At 37.0% G+C, this 25,440-nt stretch overlaps 1 protein-coding gene across 1 annotated transcript in view; it reads left to right on the top strand.

The window, feature by feature from the left end:
• The window catches only part of si:dkey-112m2.1 (transmembrane protein 132C), a 160,782-nt gene that overhangs the window by 83,588 nt on the left and 51,754 nt on the right, over positions 1 to 25,440 (top strand). The window contains exon 4 of the mRNA XM_041970732.1: positions 9,799 to 9,942. Within this exon, the coding sequence (XP_041826666.1) occupies positions 9,799 to 9,942 (144 nt within the window). The remainder of the gene's footprint in view (positions 1 to 9,798; positions 9,943 to 25,440) is intronic.

Genomic DNA, 25,440 nt, shown 5'->3' with positions numbered 1-25,440 from the left:
GGAGTATGTGAACAGTGATGTTTGACAAGGAATAATCCTTCCTTTACATACATCAGTTAAGGAATAAATGAAGGCTTAAAACTGCAAATGTGTTCTGTCCATCAGCTTAGATTTTGTGCATGCTGTTGGTGTTTGTTCGTCAAACAAATAACTCTAAATAAACATAATTATCAAATACCATTGCACTGAAGTCTTGTCCAAAATGTAAGATTAAGTCCCAGTGAACCATGTATTTAACAAACACTTTACAGGGGGTGAGTGTGTGAATGAATAGAGAGTTTGAATGTAGTTACAACATTCAGCTTTTTAGTTTTGCTTGTTACTTAGCTTCAGTACCCAGCGGCAAACTCCGCTTGTAAAACGTGAAGCCTATGCAGAAAATTGCAGTTCACCCCTCTGCGGATGAGGGGTGAACTTCACAGCAGAAATAAACATATTTAAAGCCTGGTACAAAAATCCATTTTAGGATTAATAGGTCAAGTTTACCTTCATGACACCTGTGAGGGGGTGAATTTTTTTCTAACTCACCCATTTGGATATTATTTAATCTTAAATTCGGCATAATTAGGGGCGTGTTTTTTTGATTGACAGGTATCCAATATCCGCTGAAAAAAGGGAGAATGCAGCACAACTGCGGTTTTTAGCCAGCCAACAGTGTGCCTTAGCTTTAGCCCGCCTACCTCCGTTAGCTGGTTAGCTACCGTTGTTCGGGGTTGGCTCGGTTAGCTCTTAGCTACAGGCCGCTCAGTTTGATAGATGTCAATCATCCACCCCCACCTTCACAGTCCCCTCTCAGCTTGACCTCTTTGCCCATTTTTGATTTTCCGAGACTAACGACACGTGTAATGCTACCAAGATGGCGTCGGTGGAAACGCTCAACGAGCTTCACTTTTGCTCTTCAGAAACCCACGGGTGACGTCACAGAGGCTCTATCCATCTTTTATATACAGCCTATGTTCAGTACCTATGATTTTTTTTAAATATACAAAATAGTCACTCAGTTTAGTAGAAGGGTAGAAATTTCACTGAATAAGTACAAATGTGCTTTTTTTTTTAAAGCTGGCTGTTGTTGAGCTTTTTATCCATGACATCTTGAATCAAATGTAAATCAGTTTGCCATGAATGTTTATTTAGAACCACAGCTGTCAGTTTCTTAGTGGCCCCTAAAGTAGGACAAACAGGGATCATCGTCTTGGAAACACAGAATAAAATATTTAATATCAATCTCTGAAAAAGTCTTGTTCTGGACTAAAATGCAGGTCAAAGAACATGTGAATGTTGCTGTTTCCGTAATCATGCTATAACTATAGCAAAAAAGCAAATGTGAGTTGGTTGACAAGTCCAGCATGAAAGCTTTTGCAGACAAATTTGCCTTCCTTGGTCTGTTGCTGAGGTCCCTTATTTTCTTGGAGGAGTTTTTCCTTCTTTGAACCAAAGATCTAAGAATAATAGCAAAAAGATTGTAGAGCCTTTTGAGGCAAATTTGCCAAATTCCTGCATCAACAACAATATCAGAATTAATCTGTGTAACCCTTTCTACATCAGGTTTACCAACTTGCCATAATCTGCCCTGCTATATCCTGAGATTATACTGTTTGGCCTCTTCTGTATCCATCCAAATATTGGATCAGTCCCGGATCATCCATCCAACCCCACCGAGCAAATGCAGAGTCTAATTTTTATCCCCTGGATGTAACCTTGTGTCAAGTAGGTTTTAGTGGAGGCAGTGACTGGGTGTGTTTGTATCCTGTATTTAACTGGCTAGGCTTCCTTTCAAATGGCAGCCATAGGGATCAAGCCTCAGTCTGATACAACATGACCTCATTCCTTCAACTATAATCTACAGCACAGCAGCAATAGTAGTTAGTTCCTGAAATCCATCATTAAAGCAAATGGAAAATTGGAAGTTTTTGCCACTCTGCTTGGCGTGCATTCCTGCAAACATGAAAAATAAAAAGGAAAACCATCATGACACACATTTTAAATGAGGGTTTATCCAAAATCCCATGCTTCCTCTACAAATCCTTGACTCAAGTGAGGATCGCAATATCCGACATGTAGGGCACCCGACTGGCAATGTTCTTGAATTTTACATTTGGAGTGCTGCGTGGTTTTGAGAGCCAATCTGTGATGTACTGGAGGTGACTTGCTTTAGGCCACAATTGTTGTTGCACTGTCACGCCCCTTGGTGTCATCATCTCTTTGGCCCGCTTTTATGTACACACGCCATACACACAAGCAGAGCTCTGTGTCATTTCAGTCAATACCCACCCACATCAGCCCTATTTCTTTATTCAGAATAACAAGTTCTCCTTGTTGTGTCTTTCTTTGACTGTTTTCTTACAATTTCAGCTCAAACATAATCTAACATTTGGCATAATGAGCTTGAAGCAGACTAAAGAGAACACAGCTCATACTTTAGGCTGCTGAGTATGGCAGATTTCACTTGTTATAAGCCACGATATCATCTTATGTATGTTTTTTTTTAAAAAAAAGCTTTAATCATACTGACATGCTCGTTGTATAATGGTTTATCAATAGGTTGTATTATGGCCCAAAACAGCATTTAGTGCACTGCGGCTCCTCATTAGTGTCATCTCATCACGTTAATATACTGGCAGTCCTAAAATGATTGCTTATAAAGCAATATTTTAAGTATTGCCTGAGCCTCACTTATTTAAACTTAGGTTAGTTGGACTTCAGAAATTATTAATTGACATGGAAACAAGGATCTCCTTGGTGCTCAGATGTATTGAACATGTATGAAACCTCACCCAGCATTTCAAATGAAATGTTTCTTTTCTCCAACAAGCTCAGGAGCTCCTCTGATTTTGACTTGAATTCGTTTCTCAGTGCTCCTTCCCATATGATTGCTCTTGATCTGTCACGGATTTGTTCATGTCATGAGGCGATGGCCAGCACATATTTCCACCCTCTTCCCTTTTAAAGTCAGCTGCTCTCTTCTGACAGTTATTTCATCTCCTTTTTTTTTTTTTTTTTTTTTTTGTTAAGGGAAACAGTTTGTTCCCAGCATTCAGGTCCAAGCTCTACATGTCAGTCATACAGTTGCTTTTCCCTTTAATTAAAAAAAAAAAAGTGAGAAGGAGATTTTAGATGATACCATGGATTGAAAGGACGAGGCATCACCACACTGAGGATTTTTCAAGCATGACGAATTTGGCTGAAGGCAGTCAACAACAATTCTCTCCATCGTCATGTGAGAGTGGAATAGTCTGGGATTTTTGTTGGAAAGTATCCTTTTTGTGGAGCTGCCTGGTTTTAAATGTGTCAAATGTTTGGTGTTCTACTCAACTTTTCAGAGCTCAATACAATCCACTCCAGGTATTACTAAGTAGCATTTAGTCATTGTCCTTTTGATCATCTTTGCCCCTTGATAGATGAGGAGTTTTTAACCCTCCAACCCTCCTCAAAACACATCCATTTGCTTTCTTGTTTGGATGACTGAAACATTGATTTGTGAAAAAAATGATGGGATGAGGAGGCGGTCAATGGCAGGAAGAAGTGAAATTGGCATTCTCATGAAAGAAGGGTCAGATTAACCTTATTTTCCAACAGCACTTTTTCAGTAGCATCCAGGTAAAATTAAAGGGCTTGGGTGAAGGCTTGGGGATGATAGCTAAAAGATCATTGATTTCTTTATTGATTTAATTCAAGCACATACAAGGCATACAATAGGTGCAAAAAGGCTCTGTGGAAATTAAATGCTAAATATTAAATGCAGTACAAGTATCCAGATTGATAGCTGGACTCACAGCAGATCATCATTATCATAAATAACTTTAACACCAGTCAGAGCTGAAAAAAAGTGCTGAACAACAAAGATAGACAAAATAAAAGCATAAAAAGCATAAAAATAACATAAAAAAGAAAACAAAAATCAAATCCAGACATTAAAAACTCTACAAAATAAATTAAAAACCAAATAAGATCAAGTCTCAGGTTGGGTTGAAGGCCAATGAGTAAAAGTGAGTTTTAAGACTCTTTTTTTTTAAAAGATGGACGATGAGGGAGCCTGGTGAATGGGCAAAGGTAAGTTGTTCTGCAATTTAGGTGCACAAATAAAGAAGATTATGTCCCCTCTGAGCTCTGTTTAGAACTGGGGACAACCAGAAGCAGCTCATCAGCTGACCTGAGGGACCAGGAAGGAGTACAGCAGTGCAGAAGCAAGAACAAAGAAGCTGGATCAAGACCCTTTAAAACTTTAAAAGCAAACAAAAGAATTTTAAAATGGACTCTAAAGTGCTCGGTGGAGTGAGGCTAGAACAGGGGTTATAATGCTCTCTTTTCTGGGTTCCTGTTAAAAGTGGTGCAGCATCTTTCCATCCTCCATTACACTACAAATTCTCGAGGTACTCTGTGATGATCCTGGCTCTGTGGGGCAGAGTTTTGTCATCTTGGATGGAGTTAAGTCTCAGATTCTGGAGACTAACTTAGCTGTTTTACTTATTCCACAGAAGCAGGATCTTTACAAGTTATACCTCGTTGTAAAGGTGTCTAATCAGATTTTCCAATGACTTACAATACAAAATATATTTTGTATTATATTTTTAAAGAGGAGTAATACTTGACCAAACACAAATTTCCTAACATATTTCTTTTCATTTGCAAAGTTTATTTCAAAGACTTTAAGAAAAGGACTGTCTAAAGCCAAGAGGCCTCATACTTTGCCAGAATTCTAAGAGCATCTATCTCCAAGTCATAGTTTACATTAACCTATAAGACTCACTAACTCTTATTGCTAGCAAGGCTAAAAAACTTTTAAAAGTTTTTCAATACACCATCAAACCTTAATTACAGGTGTGTTCGGCCAAAAACTGTAAACTGAGAAGTATCCAGAGCTCCAACAAACTGCCAGTCACTTATGTGCACTTTACTTGATTAAGACGTTTCAGTCAGTAGACCTTCAAATTACCTGATGAAAGTTTACGCACCACCGTAAGGTAATTAAATAAAATGAATTAGCATGACTAACAGTGTGCAGGATATCTGATTCCTTTTTAGAAAAAAATAAATTAATGAAGCACAGCGCATCAAAGGAGCTCTGGTGTGTTGATGCAGGAAAAGATGTTAAATGTTTCAGAGGAAGAAGCCAAAAGGAGATGGGAGAAGAGGTGTGTGGAGAGTGATACAAAAGAGTGAGACAGAGGGAGATGATGCAGAATACTGAGCTTTGTCTAGCAAATACTCTTCATCCGATAGTGTTAATCTTGTTCTCCGTTCGCAACTTTGCCACACACCAGCACTTATAACTAACTCTGATAATGGGAAGAGCAGCATCAAACTCATTAATTGAATTAGCTCTCTCTTTATCTCCACACCTGCCTGTGTCCACTCAGCCCTGAAAACACTCCACCGACAACTACTCCTAAGCTAATTGACTCAGAGCTTCTCCTCGGAAGCCCTCTTTCACCTTACTAATTTGTTGGTCCAGGTCCCGGCCTGGTTCATGTGTCAGCAGCTGCTATTTAATTTGATCCCCCCCCCCCCCTGAGATGATGAAGATTATTTTGTTTTGGAGCAAGAGGAGTAGTGAGGAATGGAAATAAACAGAATAAATAAATAGAAGGCTTTTTGTAATAGGCAACAGCTTGTGTGTTTATTTCATAAGTGGATTTAGCTGCAGGTGTCGTAGAATTAAGGAACACCAGGCAACCAAACCAGCAATTTGGCATGTTCTGCCCTCCGCTAGAAAAATTAACACAACTAAGTTATCTGTTTAAAATTAATTTGGACAATATCCTCAAGGGTGGGGTGAACATGGTCACCTTCAACAAATCCACTTGTGATTTAAGTGATTTTTTTAATGACTCAGTGTTTCAGTGGGGCTTTTTAGTGATGTTTGGTTTCAGTTACCTTTGGCTCATCTGCAGTACAGCTTTTCTCCATCTGGGGTTACTTTTGCAGGATGTGTGCTGCACTAGGAAAAAGCATTTTTATTTTAAAAGAGCTAGTGTCAGAACAATTCTTTCCCTTTAATTTTCACTAAATGTTCACTATATCCACTAGTTCATCAGAAAAAGACGCAGGCCAAAGTGTTATCACCTGTAGGACATTCCAGGGAGCCATTTCCTCTCACTTTCACCATTCTAGTTTAGAGTTTAGTGAGCGAAACAACATTTTAAATGGCTTCTTGAGGATGACATTGATATCCCTCTGTTGTTAGAAATGTAAAATCAAAGAGGACAGCAAATGTCAGTGTTTACTACAAGTTTTTATTCAAGTCTTTTAACCAATCAACCCCTCTCTAAAACTCTTGCCTTCTTCTGAGTGTTTCTCCATCATCTGTCTGTTTTCATTCACTCTTATAGAACATCTGTCTTTTCTAATCTTTTCTTAGTGGCTACACACCTTTAACTCCAAGCTACCCCTAGATCTCCATTCTCACAACTAAGATCTTTACCCTTCTTTTACAAAACAATCTCTCCTCCAAAATATATAAAAAAAAAAAATTGCATTTTCCCTAATTGTCATGGAAACCAACAGCTATTTTTTGCACCATACATCTTAAGAAAACATATCTTCTATATCCATATCAAGTTAATGTCTTCTGTAAATGAAGGCAGCTGCTGCCAGTTCGTTTTTTTTTTTTTCACATGAATTTTCTGGTGGCAGGTAAGACACACAGATTAACCACAGGTACAAGTCAGCTACAAGCCACATGCACAGCTTCACTGCACACAGGTTGGTCACATACCATGTGGCTCACAACTCTCCCACATTGCTGCTGTATGCATAAAAATTAATCAGAACAATGAATAATTTACCAAACAAAATCACTTCAATAACAAATATAAAGAAAAAAAAATAAAATAACTAAAATATTTCTTATTGATAAAGTAAAATCTATCACATCTTTATAAAAAATATTATGCATAAATGTTTGCTGGTTGCAACACATGAAATTTGGTTCATATCTCTAAGAAACAGTTCCTAATGACTTTCTCTACTAGCACCATTAACCTCAGAAACGTGGCTTTGAGTGAAAGTTTTTGCAGACTCTTGCAAAATTTTGTAAAGGCATTCACATTCCTTTTTGGAGGACTGGCAATACTTTAACTTTTTATGGAGTACTCTTAAAGTTACTGTTGCACTGGTAGAATTATAAAATATACATCTTACACAGCTTTCTGACTTTGTTCAAACTTTTTGTTTCCTATAAAAGAAAAATAAATCCTGCCGTGTACATTAATATTAACACATTTAATGGTATTTCAGCATCCAAAAGGCAACACAGAACAGAGGGTATGTCAACGTGTTATGCCAGTAGTTGTATGTGTCATTTCTGAGAACCAATCAGGTATAGCAGGAGAGAGAAAATAGTACTTTCTGTCATCTGTAAATACTCATCTCACTGATGCTGGTTTTCATGGAGTTAATGAGGCAGCTTCATGAGCTGATGCTTGTGAAAGGGGGCTTCCTTTCAAATTGCTTTCCTTTATTGCCACCCCCCTACCGATTGTCTTCCATCACCAGAAATCACATTAGCTAAACCAATCTCCTTTATGACGTGCCATTTATTAATTTAGGCCCATGCTTGGTGGCTATTTGAGTTTATATGTGAAACACTGCACGAGTATATAGATCAAGTTTAATTTAGGAGGAAGAGGAAAGCAGAAATAAAGAAAGAGAGAATGCTGATAAAGAAGACATGTATCACAACCTCAGAGAGAACACCATCACTGTAGTTCAGGAGTTCTTCACGTGACCCCACCATTGATTTATCCATCAACTAACTATCTAATTAAATGATTAAATCATTGTTTACTCTAAAATGCCAAATATAATTAAAACACACATTAGTAGCTGGGGAGATATTTTAAATAGCTAAATTAGTCTGGCCCACAGCCAAAACAGTTTAAACGTGTAAATTATGAAGAAATTTTAAGTCTAATCGAACAAATATGTCACAGAAATTGAGTAATTACCACAGAGGTATTCTTACTTTACCTAAAAGCTGACAAAGAAAGAAAACATAGCAAAATGGAATCATACCTAAAATTAAGTTATCAGTCTACCATGTTACATTTATAACTGTCTTCCTCGTAGTCCTCTATCATTGCTACATCTGGTTGTCCGTTTGTAGTTACACTGACTGTGCTGTGATAACTTGGGAAAAAGGAGGGCAGACAGCAATCAGTTGCTTACCCCAGTTACTGTCCGCATCCTCCACAGCAGCAGCCTTTATCTCTGCTCGTCAGGAGCAGCAACCAACACAAGGCCAGTTATTACTTCAGCCGTGACCGTGATAAGATCAAAGGGAACCAGTTGAACACTGGAGATGTAATGGCTGAGCTCTTCTGAGCAGTGCTGCATGGGTTACATATCATTATCACCCCATTAATGCTCAGGGTTTTTCTTTTACAAGTCTTTCCCAGATACAGAATGAGGACAAGTTTCTTATTATTTTGACATGGGTGAAGAATTATGGGTACATGTTGGTGTTCAACTATTTTTGCCTCTGCATCTGCATTTATGGGGATGGTTTGCTGATAATTCTGAAATTGATAAAATTACAGAAAAGGTGGGATGGGTGGTGGATCTCATGTGTAGGGGGCAAAAATACCCACATTGCATGAAACAGAGCTAGATTCCTTTTTAAAAATATGATATTAAACAAGATTCTCCATGCACAATTACTTTATCATTCACTAAGTCAACTCACTGTTTTAAAATGCTTTCACATTGTTTTTTTAATCCAGATTTCTAATAATTTAAAAATGTGTTTAATAGATTTAATGTGGCTTGGAAGCTTCCAAAAATTGTTGCTTCCAAATAAATACTTTGGATAATTCAGAAAGAATCAGGTCAGAATATTGACCAAAATGCATTCTGTCCTTCATGCAGCACAGAAGAATTTCCTTTTTTATTTAATTTATTTTTATCTATTCTATGAAAAATATTTATACTATGACATGTTACAAATCATATAATACAAATATTCTATAAAAATGTAACTGTAATATTTTCTTTACTATAAACAGTATATACATGTGTGTGTGTGTGTGTGTGTGTGTGTGTGTGTGTGTGTGTGTGTGTGTAGTGGCTGTTCTCATGCATATACTAGAGATTAGCTTTTAGATACAGTAGACGTCTACTATAGTGACCACTATGCATGAAAGGCTTAACCACAACGTACGGTAAGTCTGTAGATATATCAAACATATTGCCTTAAAAATGTGATAAAAAATATACAGATACCCTCCTTTGGTTGGAAATGTAACATTTAGAGTTTGTGTTTTTAATGTTTGAAGCCTCCATTCTGAGTCTTTTTCTGCCATCACAGTCACTGACTGACTGAGGCAACTTGAGGTCTTTTATTCCAGTCTAAATGTAGACAGCACTCAGCTGGAATCAAGTGAAACTGCAGTATATTTCTTTCACTTGCTTTGAGGTTCATTATCAAAGTGCAGGTTTTTATTGATTTTCTTATTTTGAGGGAGGCTGTTTTGTCTCCATTTGAGGACAGAGGCCACATCTGACACCATACTTTGGCCATGTTTAGTGTAGAAAAAAGCAATCCATGGAAAATGTAAGGTATTGTGCAGAACAATCAAACTCTTCCAAAGACTTAAAGTTGCGAGATGATTTGAATGTCTAAACGACACATCAAAAGCAATTATGATCAATTAAAGCATAGTCTAGAATTTTTTTCGTTACATGTTGCAGAGAGATGATCAGTCTGTGTTTCTGGGATACTGGAAATTAATTTGTGCTCTGCAGTCACTCTTCCAGTATCAGGTGTCGTATTTTTGACCACCGCGCATTTCTGTGTTTCAGGGTCAAGCTGAAGGATGGTGTGGTGTTCCTGGGAGCTAGAGCCAGTAACCCTGTTATGTGGACGGTGAGTCAGGATGTCAGAAGTGAGGGTCACAGGGTGGTCACCTTGCACTGTCACAGGAAGGAGAACAGTTTCAGTCAAAGGTACGTCTGACTGCCTCTCACTCTGCTGATTAATAAGCATGTAAGTGAAATTTAAACTTAACACACTGCTGAACAACCAAAGAATGGCAGCACGTTTTATTTCTCAGGTAGGTGTCAATAGAAAGTGATAGCAGAAAGTGAAGAATAAGGAGAACATGACTCAGCATCTGTGCAATTAATTCATTGGCGCTGCTACACACTCAGGTTTTAAGTCAAGTATACTCAGTTAGATGTATTGTTCAACAAAGCATTGGCTTTCTTTTCACTTAAAGCATAAATCAGGTAATGATCAGCATTTTTCTTACTTAAAATCTCAAAATCTGTAGAAATGGTCAAAGCTTGATGAATTCAGTGGCTTAAAGTTTCTTTATTCAGAAGTCGTTGAATGCATCGATATCACATGCATCTGACAGAACAGATTAGCTACTAGAAGCAATGTCACAACTTTTATCTTGCTATACACTTTTACATGCAGCGTTAAGGGCCAACCAGAGCAAAGTTGACTCAGGTTTTCACCCCTTCCTTTGTGACAATTTTTTTTTTTAACAAAAAACAATAATTCAGCACAGGAAAATCTGTGTGAGGAAACTTACTTCATATTGTATGTAACACATCACAGAGCTTTGGAGCTTGATTTACAAAATCTTACTAGAAGTAAGAATCATTACACTGCATGATCTCCACTTCGCAAATGGTTATTAAATAATATATTAAGGTCCAAAATATCCATAACCACATGGATATGCATAGTGTATATGGTACTGACGTTAGATAGTTGAGGGGATCCAAAATGCACATCCGATAATAATCCCACATGAATTAAGTTTTCTCTTGAATAATTTTGCTTTAAATTTAAAACTTTCAGGATTATATTGTTGGAAATACAAGCTATAGTTCAATAAACACAAGTTCCTACTTTTTATGAAACCATTATTTTCCCCTAATTGTAATGTGGCATTAAGACTCAACCACAAAAGACTTACCACTTTGTTAAAATAGGTGATGCACTACAATATATTAACCTGGAGGGATTTTACTATGTGATGGTAGCGCAGTTTAGGTAGAGAATTTAGTTTTTTTTTTTTTGTTTGTTTTTTTTTTGCTATAGCCAAAGGTGATCCAATATCCAAACAACTAAAATGTTTGAAAAAGAGAGACAAATATGTTCTGAAAGGGATAAGATGAATTCACACAAAAATGTGTTGACAGTGAGCCAATTAAGATCCAAAGTGCTTGCTTGTAAATGCGATTAAAGTAACTATGCTTTGAAAGTGGTCTTCAAGTACAGCCCATAATAAATATGTAGTTTATGGGCTATAATATAAAAAAGCACTTATTTAAAGAATGTGGCACAATGTAATGTAATTTATAGCAAGTCTGAAAAAGAGCCAATAATGTACAAAAACTAGCTGTGGCTGTGTCAGGTGATTTCATAATTGTAACAAGTTCACTGACATCTGCATCCTTCCAATGTCGCTGACAGGGTTTAAATCAACTTATGCATGTATATGTGCACATTTGTGTTTCTATTTATGAATAATAACAGTGTTTACATCAGCATACAGTATTTGACATTCAGCACAGCACATAAATGGCTTAAGCAAAGAGAGTAGCTGCACACAGGAAGTGACACACCTTGGCTGGGTTGTTATTTCCTCCTGTGTGTCAAGGTGACAACAGTGATGAATGACAAGTCATCTATCATTTACATGTATCTCTCTTGCAGTCCTGCTGAGTAGAAGAGACATTAAATTATACAGGACTGCTCAAATCAAGGTCATTCATAGAATCTGGTATCCTGCCTTGAAATTTTATGCCCAACAAAAGGGCAAGGGCAAAATCTTTGATCAGATATATGGTTAAATTAATGAACATTTTGAGCATAAAAAACATAGTAAGTGACTCAAAAGACAAATTTTGTTAGTTTAATGGGTTTACCTATGTCCTGTCTCATAAATACAATACAATCTAGCATTTTTAATAGACAGAATTGTTTAAAACTTGATTGAAAAGTCAACAAGTTATCATGATTTAAATAGTTAAAAAATACCTTCAGCCTCCATAGTCAAATCTGCCCCATACAAACTGCTTGTCAAAATGTTTGTCAATTGCTCATAAATGACGTATATGGTCAGACTTTAACTTTTACAACTTACAAAATCCTTATAAGCAGGCAGGCAAAGCTTATACAGAGCATTAAGAGCAGCTTTCAGTTATTCATTTATTCATCATGTATTAACATTACAAGTTAATGTTAATACACTTACCACTTTTGGTATTTCATTGTTGGCCTTTAGGCCAGAACATTACAAACATTGTATTATTCGGGGGGAAGAAAATGTAAATTTTTATAATAAAGATAGTTTTTTACACTTCTGCCATCATTTTTTTCAGCAGCACACTAAGATTAATTCCTGAAATGTGTTGTTTTGGTATGTTGGTAACTTTCCATGTATTGAGGAGAGAAGCTAATAAAAATAAACACTACATTCCCTGTGTCATTATTAAAAGAAAAAGGTTGCAGAAAAAGGCTGCACAAAACACTTTACCAATTTATACCTACTCAGACCAAACTACCACTGATCCCCTTCACCCACAAATCCCTCTTACTTTAAAATAGTTCAGCCATTATTCTATTCTAATTATCCCTAGAGAGCCTTCTTACAGTTGTGTCATGGCTTCAGGCGTTTGGTCCATTTGCAGTCATTGAAGCAATGTTGTGCATGCCGAGGTAGGATTGTGCATACCAGAGCCCTAATTTAAATTCAGTCGATAAGGAAGAGACCTTAACAAAATAACCACAGGCACCTTTGGCTTATGTTCTCATCCAACTTATTTCAGCTAATTATTCTACAGTTTCCATTGCAAATCAACAAGTGTGTTGCAGACCAATTAAACCTTCCCTCATCACTAATGACCTCAGGAAATTCATTTATGTCTTTCCATAATGCCTCCACTTAAAACATTGAGTAACAGTCGACTCCAGCAATCCATCAGCTTTTAATAAGTCATACATAAGTTCTTCTTCTGTATCTCTATTTTCAGAAAAATACAGTCAGCAACATGGTTATTTTTGTTTGGCTCATTTTAATGTGGATTATAGAACTTTTAACAGTAGATATTTTGAACTGCAGGAAAAGCAACGTGGAACATTAATAAGGACTACGCTCCATTAAGTGTCTCTCTAGGCCCCGGCAGTCAACCAGCATGCACAGCAGCAGGACCTCCCATAAGTAGAAGAAAAATATCCACTAAAAAAATGGTGTGTTTCCATGAAGATTTGCCTCAGAATGTCAAAATAATCCCACCTATACCAGACTATCAGAAGTCATTGCTTGCATACAAAAACAAACAAGTGTTGACAGAATTACTTAAATAATTAAGTACAAAAATATCAGATTTCTTCCTCCATGTTGTCATGTGATTTTATGAGAGTGTGGTTGTGAATCATTTTTATGGGTTTCCTGTTTAATAAATTATGCAAAGAATTATGAAACTGTTTCATGATGACAAGATTAAATTAATGGCTGTGACTGGGTGTGTTTGTTTCAGCATTCATTCAGTGTGTTAAAGGTGCACCAGGTTCTGACTATACAAGAAAATACTGAACCAACAGAATCACAAGAAATAGGTCCACAAAAACATGTGACCCGTGTACAGACACAAGCTATAAAGCAGTCCAGCAGCCAAATGTTTACTATAGAGATCTATGTTCTGGTGTTAAGGGATGGACTAGTATTAACTTGGAAGGTTTTCTGCCCTGCAAGAATAACTGGGTGGTTAGGGCTGGCTGCCACAGAGCTCCAATCACAGAAAAGAGTCGCCAAATAATGCTTAATTAGTTTAACTGGTAGAAAGAAATCAAGATGATTCTAGATGGTTGTTTTTCTGTGGAGTATACGTATATTTGAAGTATACTAAAGTATGTCTTTGTGAAGTTATTAACTTCGGAAAGATCATTTCAAAGAAAATGTTTTATTGTTCAGGTATTTGAAAAATTTAAATTGACCTAATTTTCTGAAATCTGGAGGCATTAATTTTAATATCACAGGATTTTTTTTTTAATCAAGCAGACCTTGAAGTACCACATACTGTGTGCATACTTTTTTTTTAAACCTTGTCCTGTCTGCCATAATAGCAAGCAGAATGGTGGTCTGGCTGCTGTGTTGTGCCAAATAAATTTGCTTTGCCAAGAAGAGCTTCATGTATATAAGCCCCCCTTGATAATTTAAGTATTATTCTTTATTATTATATTGTCTACGCTGAATTTACATATTAATGCCAGACCTGACAAGGGAATAGAGGAAAATAGAAAGAGGAGAGTAAACAAAAGAGATAAAGACAGTGAAAAAAAGAGACAAGAATACACCGGATAGTAAGAAACAGCATCAGCTGTTCAATCTATACAGGAGCAAAACAGACAACCAGCCGCTACACCTGTAAGGAAACAGAAAACCACCTGCAACATCTGCAAGAAAACAAAGCTAAAAATCATCGCGAGCACCTACAGAAAGACAAAGAAGCTGGCGAAAACTTGACTCACAACGAAAAAAGAAAACATCAGCCACACAAAAAGAAAAAAAGATGAACATAACTATAGTTGATGATTAAACACAGTGACTGTATATAAATGTATTTAAATGTGGGGGCAAAATAGCAGGCATGAATAGTGATCAGTGATCATGCAAATGTTACCAGGTCACTGCAAAGATCTGAGGCAGACCAGACCAAGCCTCACTAAAATTATGACTAGGTTTGAAAGGTTGAAACTATTTATTTGTCCCAATCACACAAACATTTGCAAATAACACAACTGAAAATGAAGTTATATCACAGCATTTATGTCATGTGTGAACAGAAAATGTTGTGTTTTGACATAACCTGTGACAATCAGTTCAAGTTGCCATGGTGATGGCAAGTGTATCCTGGTCAAGTTAGGGATTAACTTAACTAGCAGTGGATACACAACAAAATAAGCAGATTATACACTGCAATATACATATAAAATATACATAAAATAAAGAATAAAACAATAAACTAGTAAATATTAACCTTATCAAAAGTACTTTTTTTTAAAGTGAAGGTTAGACTGTAGTCAGTTTGAAAGTATTACTTAAGTGAGGTGTGCCTACCTCAAAGTCAGAAAGAGAAGAAAAGAAAGACAGGAATAGAAAGAAAAAAGAAAGACATAAAAATTCAGACATTGAGACCAGCTTTCTTAGATACAGGTGGTTTTGTGGGTGATTCCAAGTAGAGGAAGCTGCATACTTGAACATCCTTTTGCCATATTCACTGCAGGCTTTTGTAAGAGATAAAAGGAAGTCTTCAGAGCAAAGACAATCACTTCTCATACATTTTAGAGGCTGTGTGTCAGTGCGTAAGATGGGGACAGCCCAAGAATAGCTTTGTAAAGAAAAATATGACAGCTGTTGAATCTAAGTCAGTGGTTGTCAAAGTTTTCTAGCATGCCCCCAACCCCCTCATTGAGAGAAACACACACACACACACACACACACACACACACACACACACACACACACACACACACACACACATATATACAATATGAAACCTGAGCCAATACAACTTGGGATTCATTTAAAATACAAATGATGGCCAATAAACCAATTTTTAAACACAATGTTACTAAAACACATTGAGAAATTAAGTGAAAATTAAAAAGAAGGGTCAAACAATACATAATAAATAAATTAATCATTAAGTTGTACAGGCTCAAGGTTGCTTATCATTGTACTAATACCAACAAAGTTTGGTAGGTAGCTATAACAAAAAAGTGCAGGTATTTTGACAAAAATGTGCTCCAGCTACAAGATTTTGACTTAGCGAGAATCCTGCAACATGCCGGGTATCTACAGATATTGACAGGGGGCCTGCAGGAAAGTTGCTTCATATGTAAAAAAAAAAAAAAAAAAAAAAAGAAAACACACAAAAAAAGAAAAAGGAAAATAAATAAATAAATACATAATCAAGTGGATCATGCTGAGAATAGTTTTTTTCCCCTTTAAATATCAGTATTAAATAACTGAGTTGTGTTTTGTATATTTAAATAACAGTATCTATAAGTATTGTGCACAGGAGTATTCAGGAGCTTGATTTGTGATTTCAGAACAAATGACACAGTTTTAACCAGGGGCCGTGGATGTTTTGTTTTTGCAAAACAATCTCGCTTCAAAATAAAGTCACTGTGAGCATCAACATTTCAGAGAGATAATATGATTCAGTGCAATATGATGCAAGTTGTAATAATTATGTTAAGAGTATGTTCAACTGATAATAATCCACCTTCAAAGGTCAGTACTGTGTAATGTGCACGTCACAGTTTGGGTGACAGGTTGTATATCAGTGGGTCGAGATGAGGCTGGGAGATAACTTGGACACGTGAAAATTGGAAAAAATTGGACCCATGCAGAACTCTTCTCAAAGCTGGACCTTTTATTCATTAAACTTTCCAGCTACGTGGCGTAGATGGGCCAGTTTAACATCATTCATAATCTTTTCTAGTTCAGGGTCTTGAAGAGGATGTAATAAGAAAATGTCTTTTAACACATCTACTGCAAAACCAAGAACAAGATATCCGGCTCCTTTCCTCCCAGTTACCTGTTTCTCCACATTTCTCTCTCTCTCTTTTCCGTTTTCAGCCTGGTCACCATGGAAGCGCAATTTGTTGTTTGTAACCTGAAAAAAAATACCTTAAGCCCCATTTCCACCATTAGGTTTGGTTTGGTACGGAACAGTTTGGTCCAGTAAACCCTGACCTTAATTAATTGGTGGTATTACTGCTACCAAGTGGTCTGGAGTGTGGACCAGAATGTTTCCAAGAGTCCAAGTTGTCAAAACATCAATTCCTCTGTTCCATTTTCCCAATCCCATATATGCAGTATCTATACACACATATCCTATTTGAGCAGTGGCCTTTCTGTGTGGAGTTTGCATGTTTGTCACTGAGTTTTCCACCTCCTCCCTCTGCCCAAAGACACGTTAGGTTAATTAGTCACTCAAAGTGGCCCTATGAGTGAGTGTGACCATGAATGGTTGTCTCTCATTGGCCCTGCTCTCGCCTGCTAATTGCTGGGATAGGCTCCAGCTTCCCAGCGACCCTGAATTGTACTAAATGGTAACAAAAATGGATGGATGGATGGATGGATGGATGGATGGATGGATGGATGGATGGAGATCAAATTGGATTTCTTGGTATAAAACTTAACACTGTTATAAATGAATTAATAAAGAATTTTAAAAAAGTGAAATTCACGGAGCTGGGGCACCAGAAAATTCTGTGAAATAACAGGAGAAAAAAAAAAACTATTTGTAATATTACAGTAAAATTCCAGGAAAAAAAGTTTATACTTTTACTTTTACATGGCATCTTTTGCTTTATTTCTGCTTTTCAAATTGTAATGAAATATGTTACATTACGTTCGGTTATGTTACATGTTTCTGGCAGTACTTCATTCAACTTTGCCTGTGTCCTCATTGTGCTTTTCACATTTTGGCATCATCAAACTAAAGCTAGGTGCACACATAAAGATTATCGGGCTGTTTTTGTCCCGATGTTCCCTCCTCCCAACTCAGGACAGCAAATGCCTTATTATCTAAAGTCTTATAAGATTATCCTATAAGTTTATGTGGTCTGAGGTATGTTAAAATAAAATTTGTCCCGACAATTGGCTCTGAAACTAATCGTGACCAACAATCGCAAGTATTGAACATGTTCAATATTTACGACCAAAAAATCTTCACGTGTGTGGGGAAAGCCGAAGACTCCTGAGTTTTTACTCTGTGGATTGTGATGTGAAACAGAATGTAGCCAATCAGAGAGCGACCTGACTGGGGAGCAGGGAAGGATATGAATTCCATGTTCATGCTGTTTCTAGTCTGTTTTTTTTTTTTTTTTTTTTCTGTTAACAACTAGCGCAAGACCTCTATCATTACTTCCTTATGTATGTCCTCTGCTATACTGGGTGTTGTGTTTTCCGGTTGTTGCCATGATTCTTCTTCTTTGTTTTTCTGGTTGTTACTAAATATCTTCCTACGTTTTTGTTAGATCATGTTTAGTTACGCAAGATTTCTGGCTCGGAGGACTAGATTCTAGATCGGCTCCAGGACTGAATCGTTGTGTCTGTTGTTCTGTTCTGAGATTATTGGAAAACAACACATACAGTACGATCAAAACTGTTAGATACCTAAATTTTTATCTTCATGTGTGGGTTCTATAAAAAACAAAAGAATCTCTTCAGATTTAGGAAATACCCACTTTAATGTCCCACATTTATAATATTATATCAGTGTAGTATGAACTTTTCATACTTTCCCTAAATTTGACTGAAAGTTAAATATCCTTTACTCCTGACGCTGGCCTGCTGGCTTAAAAAAAGGCTTCCCCTCGTCATTTCTACTGGCACAGCTCCCATGTTGGTCTGACTGGGGCAAACCAATGCAGACTGGGATATTCCCCTAGAAAAGACAGCTTTACCCCCTCTCTTAACTTGCCTCTAAACTTATGATTGATTCTATTCCAGCTATTTATCTGGAACACACTTTAAGCGTGATACCGCATATGTTCTTTCTTCCCCTTTACCATTTAAAATAATGCCATCTGGGAAAATTCTCGACCAGTGCTGTCACCAGCTGACTGCAAATCATCTGTATTTCCTGGCTGTATTAGCCGTTATCCCAAGAAAACACTCGGTGTCTGTGGCACACAGCTCAAAAAACGATGGAAGAATAGGCTTTTATTGAGGACACGGCTACACAGATAGAAAGGTGGTTGTAACAAAGAGCACCTCCCAGGTGGCCATCAGACTGCCTCACTGTCCTGGCCAGCAAGTCAGTCACACTAGTGCGGTAAGCCCATGATTCTGATTGAACAGTGCAGATTATTATTTTATTACCTCCATCCAAGGCAGAGGTTATGTTTTTGGGGGTGCACGCTTGTCTGTCTGTTTGTCCATCTGTGTCTAGGAATTTTTTTTAGTAAATCTCAGGAATGAAATAAGGAACAAGCGATTAGATTTACAGGGTGATCCGGATCACCACCTGGATCCAAGGATTTTTTTAAGCAATTTCTACTATGAAGAGATAGGGATAATTTTACCATTAGAGCTTCTAACTCAAAAATAATGCCCACAATCATTGGTGAAACAAAAGAAAAAAGGAAAAAAACAAGACAATGGCTTGGCAGAGGGCTGCATTCTGAGTGTTTTCACAACCATGTGATGTATTTTCCTTTTTTCTTGCTGGATGTTTCTGAGATGTAACCTTTGGGCAGAGGGTGTTTAGGCACAAACCACTGCAAGCATTCACAGAAAATTGGTCTAAGTACTGAATTAAAACAGCCATAAGTTTTAACTGCCATCTCACTCACTAATCTCCATCAACAGAAAGTGGACTTTGATATAAACTGCATATTTGCATTTTTGCACTGGGTGAGAGGTTTACACTTTTAATGTGTGCTTTATAATGTCACTGTGAAACAATTAGCAAACCTTGTTGTACTTCTTTGAATTGTATTTTTTTCTGCGATTAACCAGTTTTTGTCTCATTTCCTTAAAACTTTTTGTTTTGCTGCAATAAATAATAATTGCAAACTTTTCCAAATAGTCAAAATAAAAGAAAACACCACAGTAATTTAAATTTATTGGTTGGAAATTTGGGTAAGGCAGGCTACACTAAACACTCAATCTCAAGTAAGTGATGTGATTTCCAGCACCTCACTTGCAAGGTGCATTGAATGCAGTATAATCACTGAGGGGTAAAGGGTCAAGTTTTAAAGGTTACTTTTGCAAACACAAACAGCTTAAAATACTTTTAATGACAAGACCTCATAGCCTTCAGGATCCATTTGAATAACTCTATATACTGTTGGAATACTTATTAGAAACCTACTGCCCTTGACTTAATTAATAATTAATACGGCATCACTCATCCACTCCTCTTTCATCATCCTTGTGCAGAGGATATAAAGAGACACATTGCCTTACAGTATGGTTGATTAAGAGAAAAAGGGACAGGTCAGCTTCAGTTTCAAAGTCTACTGGTGCTTGGCTAAGTTTTAAACGCATAGCTCATTAGTTAAGCCATTACTTATAATGAACATTAATTTGTAGCTTGTTTACAAGGAATTTCATTAGTATAACAAGCATGGCTTGGCTGTATAGGACACACCAGAGGAGGATAAAGAGAGGGCAGTGTGCTGACTGCAGGGTAAGAAGTCAAAGGCCTAGTTTTTGTACTTTTTTTGGCTTGTTTAAAATAAGTACGGAAACTGTTTGTATTTCCTCCTTTGTTTGCCTTGTTGCGTTGCACAGTTTTAGCAAACACTGTAGTTTTGGCTGAAGTAATAAGTCACTCTTCATCTCCTTCAGAAGCAGCAGAGCCAGAGAAAAGTCAAATGCAAAAAGCAACAAACACTATTCATAACTAGATTTTGAGTTATGCTACAAGAAAGTTAGCAATAACATAATTTAATGTGTTTTTGGCCAATGATATTTCATGTACCATGGACAATACATTGCCAGATATAAAAAAAAAAAATTAAAAAGTAGCAAGAAAGAAAAACATTTTATTGATTGACCTAGCATAACATCTTTCTTTCATGAGATTTGATTTAACAATAAGCTTTTTATCTCTTTGACAGGTCACCATCCTTAAGCAACTAGATCAAAACATGTTTAATATTCCAATCTTTATCCAGTCTTAAGATATTGTAGATATTATATTTATGCATTAACACAAAAGAAAGAAAAAAAGAAAAGTTCCTAACATGTTCATTCAGGCACAACTGACATGTGAAATTGCCTGCATGTCTGAACAAGGCGGTGCATCTGAAATATGCCATAGTCAGATGTTTTTTTTTTGGTTTTTTTTTTTGGTGTTTTTTTTTCCCCCCACTGAATAAATTTGTCATTCCCACATGAACACACACATAAGCATGTGCTCTGTCTGGCATGAAAAACCCAAACAAACAAACAAGTGAACAAAGATAAACCTCCGGCATATTTTCACCTTCAAAGTCTGAGGAAATCATGAAACGTGCCACCACACTGAATTTGTCTACTGTTGCTAGAGAGGACTCCCGCTGCGAGCAAGTGGGAGTAGGTTTACTCGGAAAGACTGACAAGACAGCCTTACAACACCTACACAAAGATGCAAGCCTGTAAACCAAAGTTCTCCAGGCTGCTATCTACAAACAACACTACAGGCTCACCATTGACTGACAAAGGAACAAGACATCAGTAGAAATGGAATTAAATTTTACTCCACATTGTGTGCTTTTCAGTGTGTTTCATCATAATTCACTTCACTGCAGAAGAACAGTAGAACTTATTCCAGACTTCCAGAAAAAAAACAATAAATGCAGGGAAGTTGCATAAGAGGTCTTGGAATTCTGTTTAAATCAAATAAAAATTTTATGTATAAAGCACTTTTCATACAGAAGCAGTGCAAATTGCTTTACATAATAAAAACATATTTTGAATATATAAAAAAATCCCTCACACACAAAGTTCAGTAACACACATCTGATCATACACACACAGATCATCACAGTTGCACCCACACAGCACACAACCCCCACCCCTCTTTATAGAAACATAAACTCTTACTTCTCGTTTCTGTCTCTTTCACTGAAACATCAATATAAAAACATAACTGGAGATAAACATCTGTTGTTAAGGTGAAAGCTCTGGTTTGAAAATAGGTTAAAGCTCATTGCTTTGCAGCACTTGATGTAACCATGTTTTCAGCATCAGTGAAATCGAGGTTTGTCATTCTGCGTTTGCCCCAGCCATCTGCTGAGGTAGTGACATGAGCCTCAAAGGGTCTTTCTGTGGAACAAAGGAAGCGAGTGTGAGTGTGGAGGAATTGGAGACTTGTTCAGTAGCAGAAATATTAGCATACTCTGTTCCCAGGAAAGAAGAAATTTCCCGTTCTCAAATAAATAGCCTATAAGGATTCCGCATAGCAGCCAAGCACTGTTATATCTTGCATCAAGCTCTGTACATACAATGAGATCTTTAGCTGTTACAGAAGATCACCTGCTGAGGATAATGCACCTGGCAGGGTACTGCACACATTGATAATGTAAAGTAAAGGGAAAGGGAAATAGAAAACATTTTTCCCCACTTTTTCTTTACTGTCTATCAGCTTGAGCTAAAAGATGACAACGACTTGCTATTATATCTGATAAATAATTAAAAGCATTCCCTTGAAGCTTCATGGAGAGGATGACTCCTAATCATAAGCGCCTGAGGAGTAGAGCAACTGGAGCAAATACATTCCCATTATGCTTGTTGGAGGAGCAAAGTTATTATTTCCATCCAACGAGCACCTCAAACAAATACGATCAAATTTTTCTTTGTTATGGCTGCAACTTCTGTTCCATCAAAATCAGCTTTATTGGCCAAACACAAATGCATGTAATGTCCTCTATTGAAATCTCATTCTATGCCACATGTGGAAGCTGAACTGTGGAGTGTATATGATCTCTTTCCGGAGTTCTAAGTGGCTTTGAAACAGCATGTACATTTCAACACAATTTGATTGATTTTTCTCATGATACAGTATGGTAATAACAGCCAGAGGCTGTTATAGGGGTTGCAATCTTTTCCTGCTACCATCATTTCTCCTCCTCATCTCTATGACAGTTTCTTCCACTTTTTTCATCCTTAATGTGAAAGGCAAGATGGTTTTCTTTTTCCTTCTCTTATGTAAATCCTGCCATAAGAAAATTGTAGACATTTATTATAAGCATATGCATTTGTTATAATAAGCAATAGAAACATCTTAATGTGAATATCATGGTTGTATTCCATGAGTACAATTTGAATAAACTCTGCATGCAAGATTGGTTTGGAACAGTGTAAGAAAGCATTTACTGTGTAAAATTTGATTAAAATAAAGAATATTTTGCTCATTCAGTGGTCACAAAATACTACAAGCTATAAACTGTGATCTGAGGCGAAAGTACATGGTTTGGGTTAGTGAATATATGTCTAAAAGGCAGCTTCACTCCATTATGGAAAGTCATTAGAAGCCGGGGTTATTGACAGAACAATGATGAGTGAAGATTGAACGAGAAAGGAGTTCGATAATCAGTCCTCTTCAGTTCTTTGGGAGAGGTCAAAGGGCCTTGTGCTGTTCTTTCTGATTGCACCGAGCTTAGCTCACATGCTGAATAAACGCATACAATCAATGACCAGACCAAGCAGGGGCTTGCAGGACTGCATTTACGACTTGGGTTAAATCAAACGTCCCTCCAGTGCAATCTGATTCTACTGGAAGAACTCTCCGCACATCAGCAAGATGCATGGATGTTAATGAGCTCGCTGCTGCAGTATCTCCTGTGTATACCGAGCATCTACAGTATGCAAACATTTATGTTTATTTCATTAAGTGGGAAATTACAGTTACTGTCACCCTGTTTTCTTGGATTTGTTTTATTAACACCGGCTCAAAAACGGCACTCAGCTACAAAAGGCAAAGCATTGGGATTATGGCAAGCTGTGTGTATGCAGGAGATATATGCAGTATACGCTAAGTAAGAGAGATAAGATGCAAATTTATGCATGTAGGTGTGCTAGAGCTTGTGTATGTGTTTTACTACATGCCCTTGAACATGTGAATGGATCTTTTGAAGTTACAGTGTTTTAAATGATGAATAGGGGAGATGAAGCAATTACCTTCTCAGATGGTCTAATTTGCATGCAAACTAATGTTTTCTTTAACTGGGTGATGTTGAGAATAAAGCATACAATTTTGAATGGAAAATATTTGAACACATGTCTCAATCATTTTAAGCAATAATCATCCAAACATCTTATTTCCATGTGTGTACCTCTGGGGCCACTTATACAGTGGTGAAATGTCATCTGTGTGACAGATCTATTTGCAGTATTGATCATATGTAATTTAATTTACATGAGTGGAGACCTTCTAATCATAAATGTTCCACAAAGGAAATTAACCCTTGAGTTTAATCTAACTAAACTAAAAGCATAAGTCTTCTTTGCATTATAAAATCTCGGATCATTAATGGAAATCACCTAAACCTGATGGAATTCATGAAATGTAATCAGTTTAACCTTAGGGGAATGATTCACACTTCATCTTCCTACTCAGACATACACTCTGCCTCCTACTCCATCTAACCTCTCCATGAAAAGTTTGAGACACAAATTACATATTTAATCTGGATTCTATCATTTAATGAACATCACATTATCAGAGAAACTGTATATCTGTTTCAAGAAAAACTCCTTTGATTATGTCTTTAGAGACTTGGAATCTGGCCTTTGTGGCTGTGAATTAGGTAATGCCACCAAAGACAAAGCCAAGGGGCTAACCTGTCTGTGCTGTGATGCCTTGTATTGTGTTGTGATGATGGCCCATAATGACTTAAAGAGAAATCTATAATAACAAGGCATAACTAATTTATAAATTTTGCCTGTTCATACTTCTTGAGTCTCCTGTTCTGTTAAAAAAATAAAAAATTAAATAAGAGCCCTGTTTTTCAACCTGACTTATCAGCCAACAATCATGGGGGATTGTTGCCCAAAGACAGGCTGGAGATTGGCCATGAAGCCTGGTGGTGTTTGATAAGGCAGGCCTACTGGCCTTGGGACCTGCAGCTCAGAACCCTCTGATCCACTTCATCTTCTAATAAATCATCTGCTGAATCCTTGGCTGCTGTTTAATACTTTTAAGTTCTCTTTGAGGTACTGAAAGAAATTGTCCAGGGATTTACGGCTCACGGCCCTCCACTAACAAGTTAAATTTACTGTATAGAGTGAAGTTAGTAGAACTCATGTGAAGCTATTGGTATTTAAACGCTCATAGATGCATTGATCTTAATTTTTAGATCATCAATACAAGATCCTAATCACTAGATCAGGGTCCAATTCTAATTACAAAGTACTGACTTTGTTTGGTGTAGCTGAATTTGAGACAACTAACATAACTGACACCTTCCATATTAATTTGAACAATTATTGTCTTCAGCTTTGCATGGAGATGATTCTAAAGGAAGGTGACGTAAGGACGCCTCTTCCTCTCACATATCAGAGGATGAGGACGGTTCTGTTTATATGACTTCACATATTAAGGGAAAGGGAACAAATGTAAAGGTTTAGGTCAGCAAAGGGTGAGGGTAAGATCAGGATTCTTATTAACCTTGACCAGATCTAACTATTCAGTTTATTGAGCTATGGAGAAGTTTGTTTGTTCAGGTTTTATTTTTGGGGTCATGCTTCTTGCAAGTTTGCTGCCTGTATTCATATTTTATTTGCACCTCAGATTTGATGTGAAAGCAATAGACAGAAAAGGATTCATAATTAGAAATTATGCCATTACTGTCACTAGTAAAACTGAACCTGTTCAAGGTTATGTAAAATTCTGAACCCAGCAAGTGAAAGCAGCATATTGCTGTTGGTATTGATTTTCTCACAATGCAACAGGTAAGCACATATGAGATTAAAAAGA

This window comes from Melanotaenia boesemani, chromosome 19, assembly GCF_017639745.1.
Source record: "Melanotaenia boesemani isolate fMelBoe1 chromosome 19, fMelBoe1.pri, whole genome shotgun sequence".
Classification (NCBI taxonomy): Eukaryota; Metazoa; Chordata; class Actinopteri; order Atheriniformes; family Melanotaeniidae; genus Melanotaenia; species Melanotaenia boesemani.
The sequence above is the reverse complement of the archived record's forward strand: the minus strand, read 5'-3'. Positions and strand labels throughout refer to the sequence as shown.